At 34.5% G+C, this 23,532-nt stretch overlaps 2 protein-coding genes across 2 annotated transcripts in view; one reads left to right on the top strand and one right to left on the bottom strand.

Moving 5' to 3' along the window:
- Positions 1–14,226, bottom strand: part of CHAC2 (ChaC glutathione specific gamma-glutamylcyclotransferase 2) — a 319,548-nt gene extending 305,322 nt beyond the window's left edge. Inside the window, exon 1 of the mRNA XM_044055070.1 lies at positions 13,980–14,226. Coding sequence (XP_043911005.1) covers positions 13,980–14,114 — 135 coding nt within the window. The 5' untranslated portion in view covers positions 14,115–14,226. The remainder of the gene's footprint in view (positions 1–13,979) is intronic.
- A 234-nt stretch (positions 14,227–14,460) lies between these two features.
- ASB3 (ankyrin repeat and SOCS box containing 3) overlaps positions 14,461–23,532 on the top strand; it is a 1,155,430-nt gene continuing 1,146,358 nt past the window's right edge. Inside the window, exon 1 of the mRNA XM_044055058.1 lies at positions 14,461–15,023. Within this exon, the coding sequence (XP_043910993.1) occupies positions 14,828–15,023 (196 nt within the window). The 5' untranslated portion in view covers positions 14,461–14,827. The remainder of the gene's footprint in view (positions 15,024–23,532) is intronic.

The raw sequence follows: 23,532 nt of genomic DNA, 5'->3' as shown, positions 1-23,532 counted from the left end.
AGTTCTGGTAGTTAGAGGTAGATTTACTTACAGTGAGAAGTTATTTGTCTTCTGACCTGACAGGTCTTTTAGGGAGCTATATGTTAACTAAGGGGGTAAGAGTACGACTTTATGTATTGTTATAAGATAAATGTAGGAGAGGTAGAGGGAGAGTTCCAGACAGCTATGGGTATGCAGAGCTTCACAGAGATGGGTAAAAGAGGATGAATTAGTAGCAAACCCTACAATTTTGTTGTAGTAGCTTTCAAGTTTGTTTTTTATGGATGACTGCAAATTGGTTAGAATTGGGGCTTCATAAAGTAGGGATGGCAGAAGGTAGGTTTTGGCTAGAGTAATTTTTGTGGGTGCACTTAGAAAATGTTTGTTGTTGTATATCATGCATAGTTTTTGATTGGGTTTTATCAATATTACTTTGGATGCAGAGGTCAAATTTAAGATTAGCATCTTTTATGACTTCTAATAGCTTGGTATGGCAAACTAATTCACTTTCAGTGCCATTTGCCAAAAGGATTTTAAAAGATGCTTTGGTAGGTGTGTGAGTTTTTGGGGTAAAGCGGAGGAGTTTTTTTTTTTTTTTGGTTGAGTAGGAGTTGTGCTCTTGTAAGTCAGGTTTCAATGGAGGTGACAGTTTGTTGAGTGATTTCTTGGAGATGAGTTAAGGTGTTTGAAGAGCAGATGATGGTAGTGTCATCTGCATACTGAATCAAGGTGCCTTAGCAAAAAGATGAATGTAGCTTATTGATAAAAATATTGAACAGTACAGGCAAAGGATGGATCCTTGTGTGACTTCTGTGGAAGTGGGAAGCTATGCAGAGATGGACCCTTACCACTTTACAGCTTGTTGCCTGATACAAGTTTATTACAGTTACAAACTTTATTGACAATGTCTGTAAATGACAGTAATGCAGTGCAGGTGCTGTGATATGGCCACAATTCATGTTGTGTACTGCTGATTGGATTATTTTGTAGAGACAGTGGAGAGATTGTTGATGTTCAAATCTTTCAAAGATTTTTAGACAGGGGAAGACAGGATGGCTATGGGACGGAAATGTGTAATGTCAATGGCATTACCTCCTTTACAAGAGGGGATAATATGTGCCATCTTCCATAAGTTAGGGACACAGGACTATTAACTGATCTATTAATAAGAATGCTGATTGGGTATGCTATTGCATCTGTAGCTAGATTTAGGTATTCCAAGGGAACACCGTCAGCTGAGGAAGAACAAGGTTTTAGTTTATGTAAAAGCTAAAGCTTCTTCTGAGAGTTATAGAAACTGGTTAAAAGGTAAAGTGGGTAGAGTTGTCTCTGTGTGTATCGGAGAATATGTAGGTGAGTTTTGTGAAAGCAATGTGTTAAGGTCTAAGGTAGGAGAATTTAGCTTCATGGATTCATAGGTGAGTTTGAGGTTAGGTTGGCTATACATTCTATGAAGTACGTATTGAAGTAGGTAGCTGTTTGAAGAAGGGTGTCTGGGCATGGTCTAGGATCCTTTTTTGTACCTGGGTTGATCAAAGAAGATATGGAGGACCAGAATTTTTTACGGTTGTTTTATGGCCATCTTGTAGGAGAGTACAACAAGATAAGATTTTGATAGGCCCTTTTACGTTATGATGCCCATTCAATAACTGTAGGCCTCAGACTCACCATCAGGTTGTCTTCCATGCCTGGATTGGTCAATCGGTACATGTGGTTTGATAGCTAAGATGATTTTGGTTGGTTGATTATTTACCAACATCAGAAATGGGTAACAGCTTATTTTGTTACCTTCTGTGTTAAATAGGTTTGGTGGCAAGCTAAATATAGGGAACAAGTGATATTTTAAGGAGTTTTATGTTAAACAGATGTGGGTTGTGTGGAAGTATATAGGACATGAGCTGATGTCTACACTGGTTGACTGTGAGGTTCATTCGCAGTGCATTACACTATGTCTTAATACATATGAGGTTTAATGTGCCCTTTTCCTTGATCCTATTCCGGGTATTAGTGATCCCCAGCCTTACTAACTTTTATGCTGGCTAATATAGAGATCATAAAGTTACGCTAATTCTTTCCTTTTATTTCGATAGATCATGCATTGATAGGTATTGATAGACCAACAGGTGATTGCTCCCTGGTTGGTTTTGAAGTTTTGTTGACTTTCTGAGATGCACTTCAGTCTAGATTAATGCTTCATAGATGAGAGGATGGTCACCCATCCTTTGTTTTATTTTGAAGTTGACAGCGTTTTTTAGCCGCAGTAACTTTTATTTTGGTCGATACAGAGGCCATTAAGTTACATGAACCTTCTCTCTCTCTCGCTCTCTCTTTGGTTGGACAAAGTCTGTTTTGGCAAATTCTGAAAGGCCAATAGACAATTGTTTTTTATTGGTTTTAAGGGACGGTTTTCGCCCCAGATTAGTTTGGGTGATGGATGCTCTGAATGCTGGTGTTGGGTGGTAGTCAGCTTTGATACGTTAATATTTTAGTGCTTCTGATAGGCATTTGTAAGATATATTGACTCATTATTGGATAGTTCTAGTGCAATGGTTGGGCTGTCCTACATTTTGTTTCGATCCCAATAGGTTTATTAATGTATTCAATGACTTTGATAGGTTAGTTATTCCTGAGGTTTCACTCTTTTGGTTTTAAGTTTCAGTTTTAATATTGGTATTATGCAGATGATTTGAATTAATTGTTTAATCGATTTTGTACAGTGACTGGCTAGTTTTTAATTATTTTGTATTTAAAATGCATGCCCTGATTTTGTATTTTTAGATGGTCTGATGAAGCAATGACAAATCATGAAAGCACTTACTGTATTTTATTTTATGCTTAATTAAAGTTTTGTCTCTTATACAGCAGTGGTGTTTTATGTTTTTTAGTCTGCTACTGGTTGTGTATCACTGGGTTGCCGCCGTAGTGTTAATTTTTGTTGTTTTTTTCTTGGAAATTGTCTATTTATGTTTATTTATTCAAACGTAATTTAGATGAATGGATTGGACACTGGAAATTCACAGCTGGTTTAGCACCCATATTCCACATGGATAAGGGTGACAAGTAAATGTTGCCATATGTCCTTGTTCTGCACACCTCTGGATTATTTTATGCAAAACTACCATGGGAATGTATGGCTGAATTTCTTAAAAGGACAGTCCTATTTGACTCAGCCTTTGTTTACATTTCAGGTTTGCCTTTCTGAGCATGCTCAGCTTTGGCTGAAGGAGTTGGGGAAGAGTGCCTGAAGGAAGTTTCAAAGGTGTTATCCAAATTCTATCTCAAATTGCAGTTGCAATGACAACAGCTTTCCCTGTGAGCCATTCATTAGTTTAATCTGTGCATTTTAACCATTGAGAAAAGCAGCCTTACAGGCATTTTATGACCTGACTGCTGCTGCTATTCTAGAAAGTAAATCAGTATTGCAAGGCTTTTAAAACATTAGTAAGAGTTTTTTTGTTTCTTTCACTTCATATTTTTTTCTGTGGTGACTGTGAATCCTGGCCATCTACAACAATTCTATGACATGGCGTCTGCATCTGAGTCAGGCAAACAGTAGTGGAAACAATATTTCTCTTTTTTCATTTCATGTTTTACTGTATTCTGATCTTTGAACACTAGCCTGGTGTAGTGACTTTCTGACCTGCTACTAATTGCATAGAAAGCAAGTGTGTGACAGATGGTTGGAGCATTAGTAGACACACTCTTCTGTTCCTTTTTTCAGCTACTAGTTTGATATGTGCTGATTTCTGAATACTACTAGACAAATGCACTATTTTTTATGAGCGGGCTGCTTGTACATCTGTAGAAGCAAGAGTGATGCAAAATTTAAAAATTAGAATACATTAATGTCCCTTTTCCTTAGCACATCTTTATTTTAAATATGAGCCAGGAGCTGGGGGCATAGTTCCCCAATCCAATGTAAGTCAGACAGGAACACAAATCCAATGACTGGTTTATCCTGGGAACTGAAACAAGAGCATAAGTGTGGATTTACAGGACATTTAAAATTAAAATTGTATATGGAACTTTTCTCCCCAGGCATCCACTGAAAATGGGGTGATTTTGGCCCAATGGACTTTCCCGTTTAACAAACTGCAAATAAAAATAAATAAATAAATAAAATGACACTGTGGATGGGGATGAAAGTAACGTGTCGAAGTGGGTGTGACATCTGTCAGCTTAACTCGGACCTTAATTTTAAACACTGGATTCTCCCTTTAGATCCTCACAGATCAAGAACCTAGTAAGGACGGGGGCGTGGCCAAGGTGAAGACTGAGTAACAGGACTTTATCTCTGCTCTGCCTTTTCAGAATATCTATGACAGGATTTTTTTGAATTTATCTATCCTATTTTTGTTTTTGTTTTAAATATTTGGAATCTTTTAACCATCCTCTAGGATAGTACAGAACAATTTCTTTAATTTTTATATTTTTTCCTGTCAAAACATACAAGAGAAAATATTTTGACTCCAGGCTACAAAATGAGCTTCTCCAAAATGACTCTTCAAGAAACAACTATTAAGAAGGAACTTCAGTCACTTATCTAATATTCAAGAATTGACAACAAGAATTGATAGAATGGATGTAAAACTGGACACATTTTAAAGAAAAATGTTCCCAACAAATGGAAATGTTACATGAAGACCTCAAGCAACAAGAGACAGATTACAGGAATAGAAACTTCACTGAATGATATGGACACTAGAATTCAAGAAGGTGAACATAACATAGACTTTCTCTTAAAACAAAATACCCTTTTACAAACAAAAGTTGATGATCTAGAGAATAGATCAAGAAGAAATATTAGGATCACTGGACTACCTGATAATGTTGAAGAAAGTAATATGGAAAAGTTCTTAACTTATTGGCTTCCTGAGATATTACAGCTTCCTGAAGCTCTCTCATATGGATAGAGAGAGCCCACAGGTCCTTGGCTTCTTCAAAAAAAGGTAAAACCAGTTCTACTAAATCTGTTATAGTGAAATTTCTATCATCATATGATAAAGAGACTGTATGGACTACATCTCCCATTAAATATAAAGACAATGTCATACACTTTGATAATGATTACTCATGTTCTGTAATAGCCAAAAGAAAACTTTTCCTACCAATGCTTAAAGAACTTTAAAAAGCCCAAATAAAATCTCATCTATTATTTCGGGCTCGATTAAAAATATTTCTTCAAGATGGTCAAAAAATATTTGATGACAAATATTTCTTCAAGATGGTCAAAAAATATTTGATGACATAGAAACTGCCATCACTTTTACAAAAACAAGAAATCTGCTTGATAAAATAGAAGAAATGGATTGGGCAAATGCCAGTCTTAAAAGAAATGCTAACAACAGTTCCTGAAAGATTTCTGAACATAAAAAGAAGCTCAAGAATAAGTGAATAATTAAAACATTCTACACTGGCTTTCTTTTATCCAAGATTTATTACATAACCCAGAAGTTGGGGAGATGAAAATGGTTCAACAGGTGAGTTTTTATTGTTTAAATCTTTTTTTTCCAATGGTAGATAGCCGTTTCAATGACATTTTTATAATATATTATTACTAAATCTGGTTTACTTTATTAAACGTGGCTTGATAATCATACCAAGTAAATGCTACTTAGTTTATTATTCTCTAGTTTAATTTGCTGATTGTTATTATAGATGCTCCATATAACTGGGGAATGAATTCTGTGGTGTCTTGGGGACTAAAACAAGTACAGAGACTTAAAGATGGTAAAATGAGGGTCTTTGGTACTGTAGAAATTGTTTTTTATTATTGTTGTACCTTCTCTCTGTTTGAAGAGAGACTTTTGATAGATATTGTTGCCATGATGTTACTTTGTATTTTTTTTTTTGTTTGTTTGTTGTCCTGGCAATGGGGTTCGTTGGTAGTTGTGGTGATAGACATTGGAAATACTTTTGGTAAACTTGATATGACTTGGTTTTCACCTCGGGTGTTTGATTAAAACAGGGACTGAGTAAATGTGGTGTTAAACAGATGGTTTCTATGAAGTTAATAGTGGTAGGATTCCTTGATTATCTGATTATAGAATGGTTTTAAATTTGTTAGTATTTGTTGTAGAGAAGTAGAGGGTTTGCTGTTGGTTACTACATCCGTGGTAACCAGGTGGTTTGTTGGGTTTGACAGATGGAATCTGTCATGCTTATTGTATTGAATATCAGCTCTCTCCCTCTCTCTCTCTCTTTTTTGTGTGTTTTGTTCTGTCTCAGAGTTGCCGCGAGGTAGTCAGCTGCTTTAGCAGTGAAAAGTTGCTTATGGTTTCCCTCCTGATCCTCGTGGATTTGATTTGAAAAAAAAACTAATCTGTGATGCAGCCGCACTATGGCTGATAGATATGAAGACAGAAAAAAGTGTTGTTTCCATAGAGACTTTTACCATATGAACTCTGAGCTGAGGAACTTCACAACACAAAATAATAGCCTGAATAGTCTGTCTCTAATGCCATCTACAGGAGAAAAGAGAGAAACAAAGTTAAGTGATCTCCATAGCATGATTGTACCGATAAAATATTTACTGACTTTTCTGAAAATTTAGTTCTGATATATATTTAGAGTCTTGTATTTTTAATACATTTCTTCATAGTTTGTGCTTACTTAAGTAGAGCATTTTCTGCATTATATAACAAACACATAAGTGCCTAGGAACATCAACAAAATGCTGCAAAATCATTATGTGAGACCTACACTGCATTTTATGTTATTTTTACAGAGCTTAGAAGTCAGAAATGGAAATAGGTCTAGTAATTCTATAAAAACCCATCTTTTGAAAAGGCTGAAATGGATGTCAAATATATGAATGCAAGTCATTTATTGCACACAGTGTGGGGTGATCGGAGATGCAGCTGTATGGTTTTGCAGGTTGCAGGAACATAGTCTTCTTTAGGTGATTTCACTTCTAGTATATTAATTAATGTTTTGCTGTATTCTGCAGAAGATGGAGATTGATTGATGTTAGAAGAGATTTAAAGAAAAAAATTAATTTCCTGGAAAAGTTTTCTCTTCCTTTATGGTCACTTCCCAGTCCTGTCATCCTCTGCCGGTCATAAACATATGTTGCATTCCTTCTTGGAAAATGTAGAGGAATATGGTAGGAGTTCACTTTTACAGAAGGGGAAGCTGTTAGTCAGGATTTATTGCGTCCTTGCTCTGAGCTATATGGAGATAGGGTTGTGGTGTTACTAGTCATTGGCTCAATAGACAAGTAGATGGGGGAAGGTGGACTATGGGCTTGCAGAATGTCCATATGACTGAATTATCTCTTCAACACTGATTACACACTTAGACCATTGCTAAAGAACACCTACCATTTTTGACACTCATTTAGTTGTTTTCAGAAAGCATTTAAATAGCACGTCTTTCTGTTATATTAAAGTCCTTTCAATACCATGTGTGTGCTTGGACTCTAGAAATAAATTTGTTTAACATGATCAGTCTGTGAAAGTAAGTTTACTCTTTTCAGCTCATGATGTTAAGCTATCAGGTGTCAAAACACAGGTCCAGCTGTCAGCAAAGGAAATTCTTTCTGTGCTTTATATTCAGCACTGTAGAAAGAAATAGACATATGAACATACACAATTGTGTCTTAGTAGACGAGGAAATAAATTAATAAATGTTAGATTAGACAGGGTATTTATTCTTCCTTATAAGTCATATCTTCTTTTTTTTTCCTTTGTGTAGCAGTGATGATGCTTTTGTTATGTTGAGCACGCTACATTTCTAGTTGGAGGAATCAGTTTCTTTTGTTGTTTCTTTTTGTAAAATTAGAAACTTTTTTTTTTTATTTTACTTAATTTACTCTTTAATTACTTGGTTTTAGGAACAGTCCAATAAATCCTGACTTTACTAGAGTCTCACAGTAAGGATCAAAAGTTATTTAGGGTATAGACTGCTTACAGACCATTATAGCAATTTACTGCAAGTGAATTAGTTGTGTATTCTGTCTTAATAGAGCCCTTCTTACTTTGGTGGGAGGGAGAAGTTTGGTAATTCATACTTCTTTCAAGCTAGAAGTGTCTAAAGGCCATAAAGATTGAAATTTATTACCTTTGAATACAACTTAAACATTTCCTGTAAAATGAAGGACCAGGTGCGTATGTTAATGGAAGCAAAATATTCTGAAAACACTTTGGTGATGGTTCACTGTAGGATGGCTGCAAATATATTACATTCTAGCTATCTCAAATAACAGATTTTTATTAAAAGAATCCATGATTTTGTTGTGACCTTTGTTTTATATTTAAAGCATATGGTTGGTCTTTATAATATTTTAAACTCAATCTGATTTACATAAAGAGGAGTTTTCACATTACATCTTTATTACATATATAATTTATGATGACTTGAAGCATTATTAAAATTATATAATATCATAAAATCAAAATGAAACAGTTACATTTGATATGTTTTAGTATGTTTCTTGAATGATTATATACAAATGTTTTAGATGTATTTTACATTATAATCTTTCTTTTTTAGTCACATATACTGCCTAATCATGCAAAAGTATGCAACATCAGATATATTTAGGCGGGGATGAGAAGAGTATTGTTACTAGTTAGATGGTCGATTTGAGTGACAGATGTCACTCAGATTAGGAGTTTTAAACTCCAGGCGGTTTTAGAGAGTGTTTATTTATTAGTAAATGTAAATTTCTGTTAATAGTTATTATGATGTTCACTAAGTTTCACAAAATTTAATTTGATATAAACATATCTTATTGGGAAAAAGTTTTATGTGGCTCATATGTAACTTATAATTGTACTCCTTATAGTCAACTTATATTGTGTTCTAAAACATGGAAAAATTGGAAAATTAGTCAACAAATAATATTCAGAAACAAACATTTTATGGCATCTTTAAAATGTATATCATTACACATTAATGGATTACAATAATCCTAACAAGAGAAGATCTTTGAATAAATATCTTAAACTACATAACTCTCAACTAATATTTCTCCAAGAAACCCATCTATTAACTGAAGATATTACAAAATTGGATACCAAATCTTATAAACTTTTGATTAGCTCTGAGCATACACACACACACACACACACACACACACACACACACACACACACACACACAAAAGAGGAGTGGCCATACTATGGAAAAATACATTACCTATGCCTAAAATAATTGATACATATAAAGATAACAAAGGGATATTATCTTCAGTTGTTATAGAATTTAATAACAAAATTTTGACATTAATAAATATATATTGGATTCCTGGCATTGGACAGTAAAACAACATATAGATCATATAGTACAGTTTTCTAGGGACAATAGTATTCTTGCTGGAGATTTTTATTGTATCTCAGATATAAAAGATTCTAGTATGGCAAAAGAAAAATTCTAGCAATAGCCAAAATATTAAATTAATTCTCAGATTCATATATGGTGAAGGAGATTACCAATTTTGCAGATGCTAAATCATTGTTTTATACATTTTATTCACATAGACATAATTCATATTCAAGATTAGATAGGGTGTTTATTTCTAACAATCTGAGTCTCTATTAAACTCAAAAGTGATTTCATGTCCTCTTTCAGATAATTCCATAACATTTGATCTTATAGTATATTCCACCTTTAATGTTCAAATTAAGAGAATACCTGCGTATATAACTAAATGACTTCACCAATTTCATTTCTATAGAAGTACAACATTTTATTGAACTTAATAATACTCAAAGAACTTCTGAAATATATATCTGGGGTGCTTTGAAAGCTTACCTATATGCTAACATTATTGACTGGTATAAAAAGAAAATAAACTCATGGGATAAAGAACTCCAAGATACAGAATCAAAGCTAGATAGTTTAAGACGTGATGTTTCACGAAATCTAGATAAGAAAGCTAGAATAAGTGAAATATTTTGAACAATAGGCATTTAGATATATTGAATCATAAAACTATGATTAATTTGGAGAAATATAAACTTGTAAATTTTTCTATGATAAAGAATAGATTATCAGAAGCACAAATAAAGCTAATAGATAAAGAATTTTTTTTTAAAGATATACAAGATCAAATTACTAAACTTAAGCAAAACAACCAGGTAACGATGGTAACATTTCTGAAATCTACAAAATTTTACCTACCAAAGCTTTAACTTTGTCGCACACAGTATTCAATATCGCCAAAATAAAAACATTATACCCTCTTCTTGGAAATATACCTTTATTTCTCCTATAATAAAGCCTAATAAAAATCTTACAAAATGTTATTTATATAGGCCCATTTTGTTGTTAAATACAGACTATAAAATGTTTATGTCTATTTATGCTGACAGACAAACATTTTTTATCTTCCCTGGTAGACATGGACCAAACAGGCTTCATAATCAATAGAACTTCTTACAATAACATCAAAAGAAGAATAACTTTAATTGAATCAGTGAAACTCTTAAGGAATAATTAAACTCTAATCAGTTTAGATATCAACTGTGCTTTCGACTTAGTTAATTGGGATTACCTTTTCATTTTATTGAAGGAGTTGAATTTTTCTAACAGTTTTATTATTATTACTCAATTATATAACGGAAGTCAAGCCTAAATAAAAATTGGTACAAATTTATCTCAGAACATACCTAATGTAAAGGGAACCAGGCAAGGTTGCCCTTTATCTCCTCTTTTATTCACATTAGTTATGGAACCTTGGGCAAACGTAATAAGAGATAATAGCAGTATACAAGGTTACAGACTAAACTCCAACGAAACATCAGACATTCAAATGTTTGCTGATGATGTATTAATTACTCTTGGTGGTACTAATCCTACCTTACAAGAATTGTTCAAAAACATGGATATTTAAAAAAAAAACTCTGGTCTTACTTTTAATAACAGTAAAACCCAAATTCTTCTAATTGGTTCAAAAAGTTATAATATGCAAGGTGAATATAAAAAATATATACCTCAATCCCATCAAATAACATATTTAGGTATAACTATAACTACTAATATTAAAGATATTTTTACAAATAAATTATAGTAAAAGTATATCAACTATAAGGAGTTTAATAAGTAAATGGAACAAAATTCTATTCATAATGGAGGAGAAACTTTCCATTATAAAGATGATATTGCTTCCTAAAATCTTGTACATAATACAATCTATATCTATTCCCCCTACAAACTCTTTAATAAAAAATTTAACACACTGATTAAAAAATTGTTATGGCATCCAATAAAACCTAGAATTGCATTATCTTATCATATGTATAGTTGGGAAATGGAGGCATATCTTTACCAAATTTAGAAATTTACTCAATCTCATCAGTAATTAAAACAACTGTCTATCTTATAGATGGAGAGTATTTAGCAAAATGGAAAGAAATTATAATTAATTTATCTCAGAATACTAAAAACAAAGTTAATACTCATCTATCAAAACTAGTAAATCATTTATATGGAGTTTAAAGGACTACTTTTCCAATTATTCCACTCATTTACATCTACTTATGTAGTTTTAATTCTAAAGGCCTTTAAGAACTATATATTAAGGTTTAGAATATTTGAGAATTTGTTGTTTCTCATCTTCCCTATTGCCTATACACAAGGGCTATTTTTCTCTACAAATTATTCTAAAAGGTCACTATTCAAACAAAAACATTTAATATTTTGGCATCAAATTATAAATAAAAATGAGGTAAAATCTATTAATACTCTTATAGAAGAATATAATTTTAATACTTTACTTTGGTTAGAATTACAAGAATTTAGAAAATATATTCTAGATAAACTTGATTTAATCCCCTCAAGTGCTAAGAATGCAATACCCAAACTTATTCAATATTTGATTTTATCTACCCAGCATAATCTCTTAGTCAAAAATAGTATATCATATAATTATAGAGCAATTAAACAAGATCTAGATGTAGACTCAGATAACTATTGGAATTCATTTTCTGTAATCAATAATTTTAATCCTTCAGAGAAAGACAAATTTAATTTTCTTCAGTCGGCCAGCAAAACTACTTCTCCTAAATGGAGAATCTTCACATGGAGATTATTATATAAATCCTTTCTCACTCCACAAAAAATGAGTAAGATAACTAAAGAAGATATTGTTTGCTGGAGATGTAGCACAGAAATAAATGCTGATTGGAATCAAGTAATTTTGAGAAGAAGTTAATATGTTTTTACAGGCAATATTTACAGACAATTTTTGCTCACCAAATCACTTATATTATTCAACACACCAGTTCCAGACTGTATAAAGAAAAGCAAATATTCTTTGCCCTGGTCTATATTGTCCATTGCCAGGATAATAATTACAAAAAATGGAAGTCTTCATCTATTCCTTCACTTACAGGATTTAAAGGTCTTCTTTTGGAAATATCTAAGTTAGAAATGTTGACTATTAAATCCAAATCTACGAGGAATACAAATTTATATTATCAATGGAAAGACACATATGAACTATTAATTAAAGAACTAGATTAATGATTAATGCAGTAATCTCCCTTTTCTTCTTTTTTTTCTTTATCTCCTATATCTTTTCCCTTATATTTTTTCTACAAAATATTAATATAACTGATTTTGTTGTTTGATATATAGTGAACATCATTGTATAGAGTTCTATGTTATTATAATTATTATATTAATGTTTTCTATTTTTAAATATTGGACTCAAAAACAATTGTTCAGTCTTTTTCAAAATATTTGTTCATTACAATGTTTTCAATAAAGCTGCTTAAGAAAAAGAACCTAGTAAGTACCTCTGAAAGAACCTCGTAAGTACCTCTGAACAAATAATTCACGCTGATCGCTTGAATCAGGGACAACCACAAATACTGGGGTGAGGGGTCAAAGTATCTGAATTGGGACACTTTTTAAAATATTATCTCGACAGATTTATAGAAACTGGCAAAATAAGAATACCTGCATTGTCTGAATAAAAAAGTCTGCAACTGAAAATGAATTGTCAATATTAAAAAAATCAGCTACGTTTTTATTAAAGTATCACTGACTTCAGAAAGGTTAGAAAAATAGAGTCTAAATCAGGGAAACTCGAGTCGGGACATACGACAGTTTGGTAAGCTGTTAGTTGATTCCATCACTATGTGACAGAAAGATCGCGACGCAAACTGAGTACAATACACAATGAAATGGTAAATGCTCGCTTGTGTGGAGTGACTGTTCTGTGCAGCAAGAGACAAAGTACTTACGAGAACGAGACGGTCTGTGTTTATCAAAATATGAAATGTTGGCGCACAAGAATGCAGTATATTAAGTTAAACCGTGCCTAGCAGTCTGATATTAGGTAAAATCGCACCTTTATGGACAGTTAGGGTTACCACCAGTCACTTTGCGAGGGACAGTCCCTCGATGGGCAGTTCTGTCCTGCAAAAAACATTGTAAAAATGGCAAATGTCATGAGATTTTAGGACAAAATTATTTCCTACAGTTTATGTAATAGTTATTCTGTATCTGAATCACCTAAATGTTATAAGAAACAGAATAAGCAACTAAAACATTACAAGAATAAGCTTTTATCTAGGCAAAAAAGTGAAGTTCTGTTCTTCGTACTGACCGGGAGTATGTTTCGACCTGCAAAATCTGACGTTTATACCCAAAATGTCCCACTTTAGGCATTTGAAAAGATGGCAACCCTATTGACGGTTTCCACTTTATATTGTCTTTACAAGAATGACACTGTCCCACACAAGGTTATCGAAATAAGCGCCTACATACTAGCATGCCCAGTAGAGTAGTGCTATATAATGCTTTGTCATATAGCATTAGCAATAACTTAATAAAAGTGACAGCAGGCACAAGGTAAAAAAAACGTGCTAGAATGTTGACCAATACAATTACATCTGTTAAATACTACCATGACTTAAGTGTAACATAACAAAATGCAGTTCAACTGGCGATACTGTATTCCTTATTTCTAAACATTGAACCTGGCGCAACTGCTGTTTGTTTGTTTCCATTAAACACGTAAACATGACAAACAGTTTTGAGCAGCTCACCTTTCCAGGGACACCTCTGTGATCAGTGCTCCCTTGCCAAAACCTCCTGCTGAAGCCCCTGATGTAACCAATCAGCTTTTTCTCATAAGGGAAATCCACCTTCCAGATCAAAGAACCATATCCAAACACCCACATAACTGGCTTATCAGGAGGATAGAAAAATATCCCTCCCTTCACACTAGATAGAAATTAATAACAAAAACGAAAACACGTTGGGTTAATTTTGCTAGCCTGAAAGCAAGGAGGGGAAAAAAACAATTGGACACCGGTAACTGGGCGGAGGGCGGAAGCCGGAATCTGTAGTCACTAGGCAGCTTAATCTAGCATTGAGTCGACGCGTCGGGACTGTCTTTAAAAACTTCGAGTCCCATAAGCAAGTTAACGTTGTTTTTGATTGAAGTCTGGGCCTGCCAATTGTTGAATGGTAACTGTCTACACCCTTGGATCCGGAAAGAGACGCGCGGAAAAGGGAACGGAATTATAGCTCAATAAAGTACAAGTTGAGAATAGTGGTTATGTATTTGTAATGTAGTAATGTAAATTATCGTTACATATTTTCATATATACAGAAACACCCCTTCGTAAGTTTATAGTCAGTCTAAGATTTTTGTTTTACTTAATAAGTTTTTGTTAGGTTCAAAACAATCATAGAAAACAACTTATGTTTAGCTAAAGTAAAACTAAAATGCTTTGTATTCGTGTCATCTTGATGATCCTGTCAGATATGTGCAAAAATAAAACGTATTTCTTTCGCTAGTAGTGCATGATACAAAAATGTGTAGTTTATCTTCACGGTTTGGAGCGTGATCTCGTAATTTGTGCTTTTCCAAAACACTGGTACTCTCTTAATGGATTTTACGGAGGCATATGACGACACTTGTTCAACTGTTGGACATGTAGTTAGAGAAGGAAATGTAAAGCTGCTGAGAAGACTTATTAAGCAAGGACGCCGTGTTAACGTTGCAGACAACAGAGGATGGATGCCCATCCATGAAGCAGCATCGCGTAATACAGTGGGATGCCTGAAGCTGCTAATTCAAGCAGGTAAGAGGGTTACAGTCAATATTCTCGCCACAGCCTCATCCAATCTGGGACAAATCTAAACATAAACAGAGGCAAGCGGGGACACTTTTTAAATATTGATACTATTAACTTGACACGTTGACATAATAAGAGACGTGAATCAATATACATTTTCTGAAATAAAAGAAATATACATCTCTAGTGTCATTATTTAAGTGTTCAAAACTTTTTTCTCTGGAACACTTCTAGTCATTAGTTGTAGGAGGGCTTAATAGGGACAGAGCTAAAATTTGAATAAAAAATAGGAACGTCACTGAAAATGGGGAGGGGGCATGGGGCAGGTGCGTACAAAATCATGTGGAGTTTTAAGCCAGAAAATAGTAACACTCCTCCAAAAGCAGGTACCTCATCATGTGCAGGCTAAATGTTGCCTGAAAATAGGAACGCTCCTCCAAAGCAGATAGAGATGAAAGGTCTGCGAGGTGCCACCAGTAGTTTAAATAAGGAAGATCTACGTGTTATATCTTCCTTTATCAGAGACAACATAAGTGGCTTTTGTAATTTATATTTTTTTGCAAAATAATTCATTAAAGTCTACAGTTTTTACACAGCGTCTTTCATATTATGCATGTGTGTTTGTGTATATAATATATATATATGTGTATATATATATATATATATATATATATATATATATATATATATATACATACATACATACATGACCGACCTTAGGTCAACTGGTGCCCTTGGCAAAGGGGCTCCACGGCACCCCCCACCACATCACTCGGTGCCCCCATCCTGGTCTACCTACACCAAATAAATACTGGAAAAGTGCCCCTGCTAGTATATATATATATATTTTTTTTTAATATGCTTATATTTTTGTATCATTTTTGTCACTTGCTTAAATTTCTTATATGTTCATAGTCTACTTGAAGTAGGAGTAGTTTTATGTGGTTGGTAATCAAATTTAATGATATTTAAGAGCTCAGATTTTTGGCTGAGTATACCTTCTTTTCAAGATCATTTGTACTTGTTTTCCAGGACTTCATGTTGAAACGTACGAGTTCAATGTTCGTAGGAATGAAGTAGAACTAATTAAGTTAATGCCATGATTAAGTTTAACTGAAATTAGTGAGATGAGGCTAAGAGCATAAATATCTTTGGGTGTGTTTGTATAATGTTAATAGTAAGTAGTGTTTAAGCTGGGAAATAAAAATGGGGATGGACATTATTTGTGAATAAAGTGATGTATTCTTCCCATAAGTGAGAACGCCTCAGAAATCGCGTGGCGTTCCTTTTTTAGCTTTTAACTGAAAACATTTTGAAATAGTATGATGCAGTTTTTCATGGAGTATTTCCCCATTCTCTTTTTCATTATAGAGTAATGATGCAAGTGAGGTCTTGTGGGCACGTGAGAGATTGCAGTCAGTTGCTTGTAAGTGTTATTGAGTTGTACAGGTAGGGGTGTCTTTATTAGCAAATACTATAAGCATCCATGAGAAAGTTTTACCTAGATTGTTATGGTACACTAACGTTCCTGACATGTTCTTTCAAACAGCAGGAGTTGCAGCTGCATTAGTCAGCAGGATGTGTTTTATAGTGAAATGTGGTATTTGCCACTGCATACTTCTCAAATGTCCCTGATTTTGGGTCTTAATCTTGCTCTGATTGCCCCAATTTATGATGCTGTGAGAAAAAAAATGTGGATTATAATTAAATAATCTTCATTAGCGTTCTAGACTATTTGTTACTTCAGAAATGCAGTTTATGTCCTGCAGTTTTGTTTTGGCAATTTTCTGAATCAGCAGTACTTGTATTTAAAAAATATCCCTGATTTAGGTCATTTGCCCCTGATAATGTTTGGCTTTGTCCCTGATTCTGGTGCTGAGAGGTAGAGACTTTGCTGGCCAGGTCTACATATACTGCATGATATGGTTATTTTAGTGGAACGGTCACAAATTCATTTGCTTTAGCCACTGTAGTTGCTGAAATAATATCACGGAAATGTGTACAAATGTTCAGTTTTTTTTTTTTTTTTACTTTACTGGGCACAGTTAATTTGAAGTTAGTAATAGAAATGACTGTGCTCCCCTGGCTGGTATTGCAGATGTTGCTCAAATTAAAACTGCAAAGCCTGTAAAGAAATAGGAGAACAAATAAGAAAACAAAATGATTAAGCACTTCCAAGTATCTCTGCAAAAAACATGAGTAAAAATAACACATGACAAAAGTACAATACCCCCTTTGAGTATGTACCTAACCAGGCATATCCAACAATTGGAATGTCCACAGAGGTTCCTTACTAAAAGAATACAGGGCGTAAGTATTGTGTCCTGTGTAGACTGCCTCAAGGCCCTATCCATGTATTTGTCTCCTACAGGCTTTTGAGGGGATATCTATGCCTGGCATACAGGGCATTGTCAGACCCCACTCTAATGGACCTCCTGCATATCCACAAAACAAACAGCACTAGAATTACCCGTTCTAACGACTTAAACCTTGTCTGTGATATAAATAGGACTTGCTGGAGAGACAGGAATGTATCCTAGAGACTACCCCGTCTATGGAACAGGCTCCCCATCCATGTGAAGCAGAGTTCCTCCCTAACCCAAGTGCAACTTGGACATTTGGATGGGAAACTGGAAATTCATCCCTGGTTTGGAACATATGTCTCTAATGGACACAGATAACCTTTAAATGGTGCGTCTCCCGGGCCCATCCTTACAATTATCAAGGGTATCAGAACTTATCAGAGATTTAGGATGCATGACTAGGCATAAAAAGGCCCTTGTGGTCGTTAGCTTAGTAAACACATATGAACCTATGAGAACAGCAAGAGAAAATTCTCTAATTGCAGTAGTGTGAAGGGAAGAATTATTAAACTCAGCGGTAAAAGAAATATTAGCACGGCATATTGTTTCCTTAATTAAGCATTGTTATTGTAACAAAATGCAGTGACTTAAAGAAATGGTAGAGTAGAAGATGTTGACAGAATAGTGGGAGTCCGAGGAGTGTAATGGGGGAAAAAAAGGTGCCAGAACTGCTGAAGCATAACCATCTTGAATGTTTATTTATGGAGAAATCTGGAATATTAACCATGAAAAATGCAACATAAAATGATGTTTCATTGTTAAATGTAAAACTAAACTGTGTTAGTACTTTTTGTGTACTAGTATGTACATTTAACTTGTTGATTCTTTTCTTTATTACATGTTTGTAGTATCCATCCGGATGTAAAACTAAACTGTGTTAGTACTTTTTGTGTACTAGTATGTACATTTAACTTGTTGATTCTTAACTTGTTGATTCTTTTCTTTAGTACATGTTTGTAGTATCCATCCGGATGTAAAACTAAACTGTGTTAGTACTTTTTGTGTACTAGTATGTACATTTAACTTGTTGATTCTTTTCTTTAGTACATGTTTGTAGTATCCATCCGGATGTAAAACTAAACTGTGTTAGTACTTTTTGTGTACTAGTATGTACATTTAACTTGTTGATTCTTTTCTTTAGTACATGTTTGTAGTATCCATCCGGATGTAAAACTAAACTGTGTTAGTACGTGTTGTGTACTAGTATGTACATTTAACTTGTTGATTCTTTTCTTTAGTACATGTTTGTAGTATCCATCCGGATGTAAAACTAAACTGTGTTAGTACTTTTTGTGTACTAGTATGTACATTTAACTTGTTGATTCTTTTCTTTAGTACATGTTTGTAGTATCCATCCGGGTTAGGTAATACCAGTGTCTATTATCCCGTATCTAGCTGTGGCAGGTCAGACATCTTAGATGGTTAAATTCTGACTTAACAGGGTATAAAGAGCAACGAGAGATTATGATTAAGATTTTTTTTGTTAAGATTCGTGATGAAATTTGACAGCCACAGCTGCCTTTAAGAGCCACTTACTGAGTCCTTTAGTTGAGAGATGAGTCTGAGTTTGCGAGCTTTTTGTTTTGTTTTGCTGATATTGAGATTTGCTTTGAGTACTGGAAACATGAGGTGGTAAATAAGTAATTTATTGTATTTTATGTAACCAGACAGCATGCGGTTGATTTTGGAGATGCTTAGATTTAATGAATTGGCGAAGATCCTTAGTTCCTTTTGCAGAAAGTTCTTTTGTACCTTGCTAGCTGTCTGCATTTACCATTGTATTTTTCTTTAACTGAAGTAGATCACCAATCCCCACTGACCAGTTTCAAGGGTAGCCTGGGGTTGCAAACAGAGTAATCATGCTGCATAACAGTTTAATAGTAAGTACATAACTCGTCAATAAGCAGGTTGTAGCCATACATTTTAGTTTAGCAGTAAGTAAGTTTAATTAACCTATAGACGAGAACACTGTGTTAACCACTTCAGCTGCCATATGAATAAGCAACTCTTGAATTTACAATACATACAAAATTATTTGCATGCTGTATGATGAGCAGGCTATTGTAGAGTTGCCACATGCCACTAACAGGGCAAATAAAAGTGGTCCAGGTTCAAGCCCTTTCAGGGCATAATGCGCTGCTGTTCATGGTTCTGGCAAGGTTTTTTCTAGTTTTAATTGTAATTTTCTGTTCAAAAGATAGCTATCCAGATGAGTGAATTGCTACAACAACCAGGTTCTTTAAGTCTGAATAGGAGGAAAGATGTGAAATAGTATTAAATGCTTTACTGACTTGTAGAATTGCTCATGATAGCCTTTGTCCATGGTTGTCAAATTTAGATCCAATGACATGGAATAGAAACAGTGTTGTTGTAAAATCCATGCTGGGCCTTATTAGCATTTGCTCTTTTAGGTAGTTGTATAGGTGGGTTTGTGTTTTTTTTTTTTTTTTTTTTCCAGCATTTTGCCACTGATAAGTATTAAGATTTATAGGTCATTAGAAGCAGTATCCTTATTTTCACTCTGAGAAATACAAAGTAGGCAGTTTCCCAATGCTTCAATAGACCTGTACCTAAAGAAGCTGTGCTATTGGTAGTTTATAGGGCGATCGTCACCTGGTTACAGGCTAACTTTAAAACGTGACTTGGGAGGTTTTCTGCTTCAGGAAAGCTCTTTTATTGCCCTGGAGAACGTTATTTAACTTGTGCTGACATGACATTTCAAAATGGAACTCTGTGGAGTAATAGATCTAACTGGTTACCATATATAATGTTTAGTTAGGAGGTGTCTGGGAGGGGGGATCAGCAAAGGCAACATCTATGGAAGATGTTTTTGACTGAAAAAAGACACTAGTATTCTTCAAGAAGGTCTATCTCTAGCAAATGGTGAGAAAACCACGGTCTTAAACCCAGCATAATTGTACCCTTTGTGAAGTCAACCATCCCGGCTAATTACCATGTTAATAATATGCGCCTAAGAATCGACTCAGTGGCCCGGGATTTAGGTACCATGTAGACAGTAGCCTTACCTTTGACCACCACAGTGGTGAGGAAATCTTTTTATGTTGTACAACTTATAAGTAAAGACATGGCACCTCGGTCCAAAGAGGTAGTTATCCCACTGTACTCTGCTCTTATCAGACCAATCGCAGAGTACAGTGCTCCTTATGATATGTAGCTGACAAAGCATATGCAGCAGCAACTAGAATGACTTCAGAGGTTCCTTACAAAAAGAATATATGGTGTAACAAACCTGCCTTATGCAGAGTGCCTTAAATCCCTTTTCCTCTACTCAGTCTAGTATAGATTGCTGAGGGGTGATCTATACCTGGCTTACAAGGCATCTGCAAATGCACAGTTACAAATCTCCTGCATATTCGTAAGTCAAACAGAACCAGAAATACCAGGTCTAGGGACCTGAATTCTGTTTGTGACTTTTAATGGAACAAGCTGGGGAGACTGATGTTTTCCAGAGACTGCCCCTCCTATGGAACAGGCTTCCCATCCATGTTAAGATGAGTTTGTCTATTACCCAATTTTAAGGACAATATACCAGTGGATGGGGAATAGGAAATTTACACCGGGCCTGATACCCATGCCCCTTATGGAGAGAGGTAGCTTATAAAGTCTGCCCCTTAATGCCCTGTTTGGATACTGGACATTGTTATTCTTTTGGGAAAACTGGGAAGGCTTAGGAAGGCCCTGGGTTGTTATCCTAGTAACAATCCCTAACTGTATAAAGTTTTGTTTATTGTTTCTTGAATAAATATTTACTTTTTTCAGAAATACATGAAGATGATAGAAACTTTTGCAGGCAGGCATTTTAATTCTGGAGTTTGTACAGCTGTCTTACACTTGTTTCTAAGCCTTTTGTAGTTAATCACTGCAATCATTTACTGTTGTCAGTAGCACCATTTTGAGATGCTTTGTCACTTTCTGCCATGAAACTTTAGTTTTGGTGCTGTTCAAGCTGAAAATTTGCCATGTACATTGTCTTTTTTTTTTTTTTTAAACCGGGCACGTGTGTCTAATTAACTGCTAGAAAGCCAGAGATGAGGTATTTTAAGACATAAACTGTGGAAGTATATTTTTTATAAACCTTTATTTCCTCATTTTGTACAACTTCAACAAGATCACAAGACAGCAAGTATATTAAGAATAAAAAATACATCCGACAATGGATATATTTTTCTGAGAGCTTTCTGCATAATTCGTACTGTATAACATAAAAATGTATTTTTTGTATTCTCATTTCTGTAATTCCCAAAGTTCAATTCTGTTTTATATGGATTATTTTCATGTCTGTAGTTTCTCCAGTATAGCCTTGTTTTATACTATATATCATCCGTATATTTGGCTCTTTTCCAAACCTGCTGTTGTTTCTCTATTAACAGATTGTTTAAGAACTTCATGCATATGTTGATCCCATAAATTTTACTTGGTCCCTTTCATATTCGTGCCCTCTAAGTCATTCATAATTTCTATCACATCTCTAACTTTCAGTTTCCATTTCCATGTGATGGCTTTCTTTATTACCAGCAATATTAAACTTATTAAGGGTCTTAGAATGTCCGTTCCTCTCCCTCTGGCAATAAATCCGTAGTCAGCAGCATAATTTCTTTTGTTACTACCCTTCATATATCCCCTGGATTTGATTCAACATTTTTTGGTAACTCATCTCCAAAATGTGATCTCGGCTCCCCTTTTCACCCACTGCACAACTTCAGAATTCTTTATTAATGTATTGGAATATTTTTGCAATATTGCTAGGGTGTAAAAAATGCTGTGAAGGCACCCCCATGCAAAAATCTGAAATTTCTGTGATCAGTTGCATATTTTGATGCTCTACAGATATCATGCCATATCTTCCTTAAAATTCTGATTTGGTTTATCCTGATTGCTCATTGTTACTCTTATTATTTATTTAATGTTTTATGATCTTTTGTCCTAGGATCTGTAAGAAATTCAGCTGTTTTTACCATTTTCCCCCTTTCTTGACCCTTTTTCTTGCCTCAGATAAAACATCAGTCTCACATGTACTATGTAATCCAGGTCCCACATACCACATTTATCTTTAGCTTCATTCCAGTCTTACTTTTCTTCTCTGTCCCTGTTTTAATTGCTCCCACAGTCGAGATTCATTAGCTGTTTTCATCCACCTCTCTGCTGTCCTTTCATAGCCTCAAACCCTTTGTTTCAAATGACTTTTTCGTTTTCCATTCTGTGCTTTTTAAACAGGTTTGACATGACATAATGTATAGTTCTTCTGGGCCCAGTCTGAAAAAGGTGGTGGTCTCTCTCTCCCCACCCAGGCTCCTCATGTCTTTCTACTTGGTAGCATAGTTTTGATCTTGAGCTAGGTACATTAATCTAATTTGCATGAGTGTATAGTAACTTTTCCAATCGTGGATACCCAGCCTTTTTGGTCATTGGGTCATGTTAATATGCCACACTTCACTCTCACTCTGGCCATTTTTTATTCACAAATAATTCATTCTTTACTAATTTTTTTTGCTGGTTGATAAAAGTAAGCCTACCCCATGTAAAGAACTAGATTACCAAAAGCATCCTTATTGTCTGTATATTGCAGTCCTCATCCATAGTAATTTTTTCCCATAATCTAATTTTTTATTTTCAGTTTTATTCACATCTCTGTAGCTGCCATTTCAGTTCAGGTACTTATCCAAATATAAAAAGTTAATGATTCTGCTTCGCCAAAGTATGTGTAGGAACAAAGAATGCAGCAGCTTTTGTTTTTCTGATTTATTTTAAATCCATCCAAGTAACCAACCTTCCTATGCCTTGTTCTAGATTATTTATATCATCAGCTGCATATATTACAAGTTTTCCTGATTTCCACAACAATTATATCATTTTATTTTTGAGTTCCTTATTTTGTTGGTTAGTAGCTTAACTACAAGACAAAATGCATTTGGGAAAGTGAGCACCCCTACTTTGTGTCTCTCGTTAGTTTAAACCTTTACCTATCTTTATACAAGCTTGTGGGCCTTGTAATTTTCTTGGCATGTTTATGCTGTTAGCTGGAAGTCCCATGCATGCCAATACCTTAAAAGTGCAAGTCCAAAAAAGTAGAAACAACTGCACAGCTGGGATGAAGTCGTCACACCAGTACACAAGAAGGAAAACCAGAATAA

This window comes from Protopterus annectens, chromosome 1.part2 (genome assembly GCF_019279795.1).
Source record: "Protopterus annectens isolate FY-2018-M chromosome 1.part2, PAN1.0, whole genome shotgun sequence".
In the NCBI taxonomy this organism is placed as follows: Eukaryota; Metazoa; Chordata; order Ceratodontiformes; family Protopteridae; genus Protopterus; species Protopterus annectens.
Note: the sequence above shows the minus strand (reverse complement) of the source record. Positions and strands in the feature narration are given on the sequence as shown.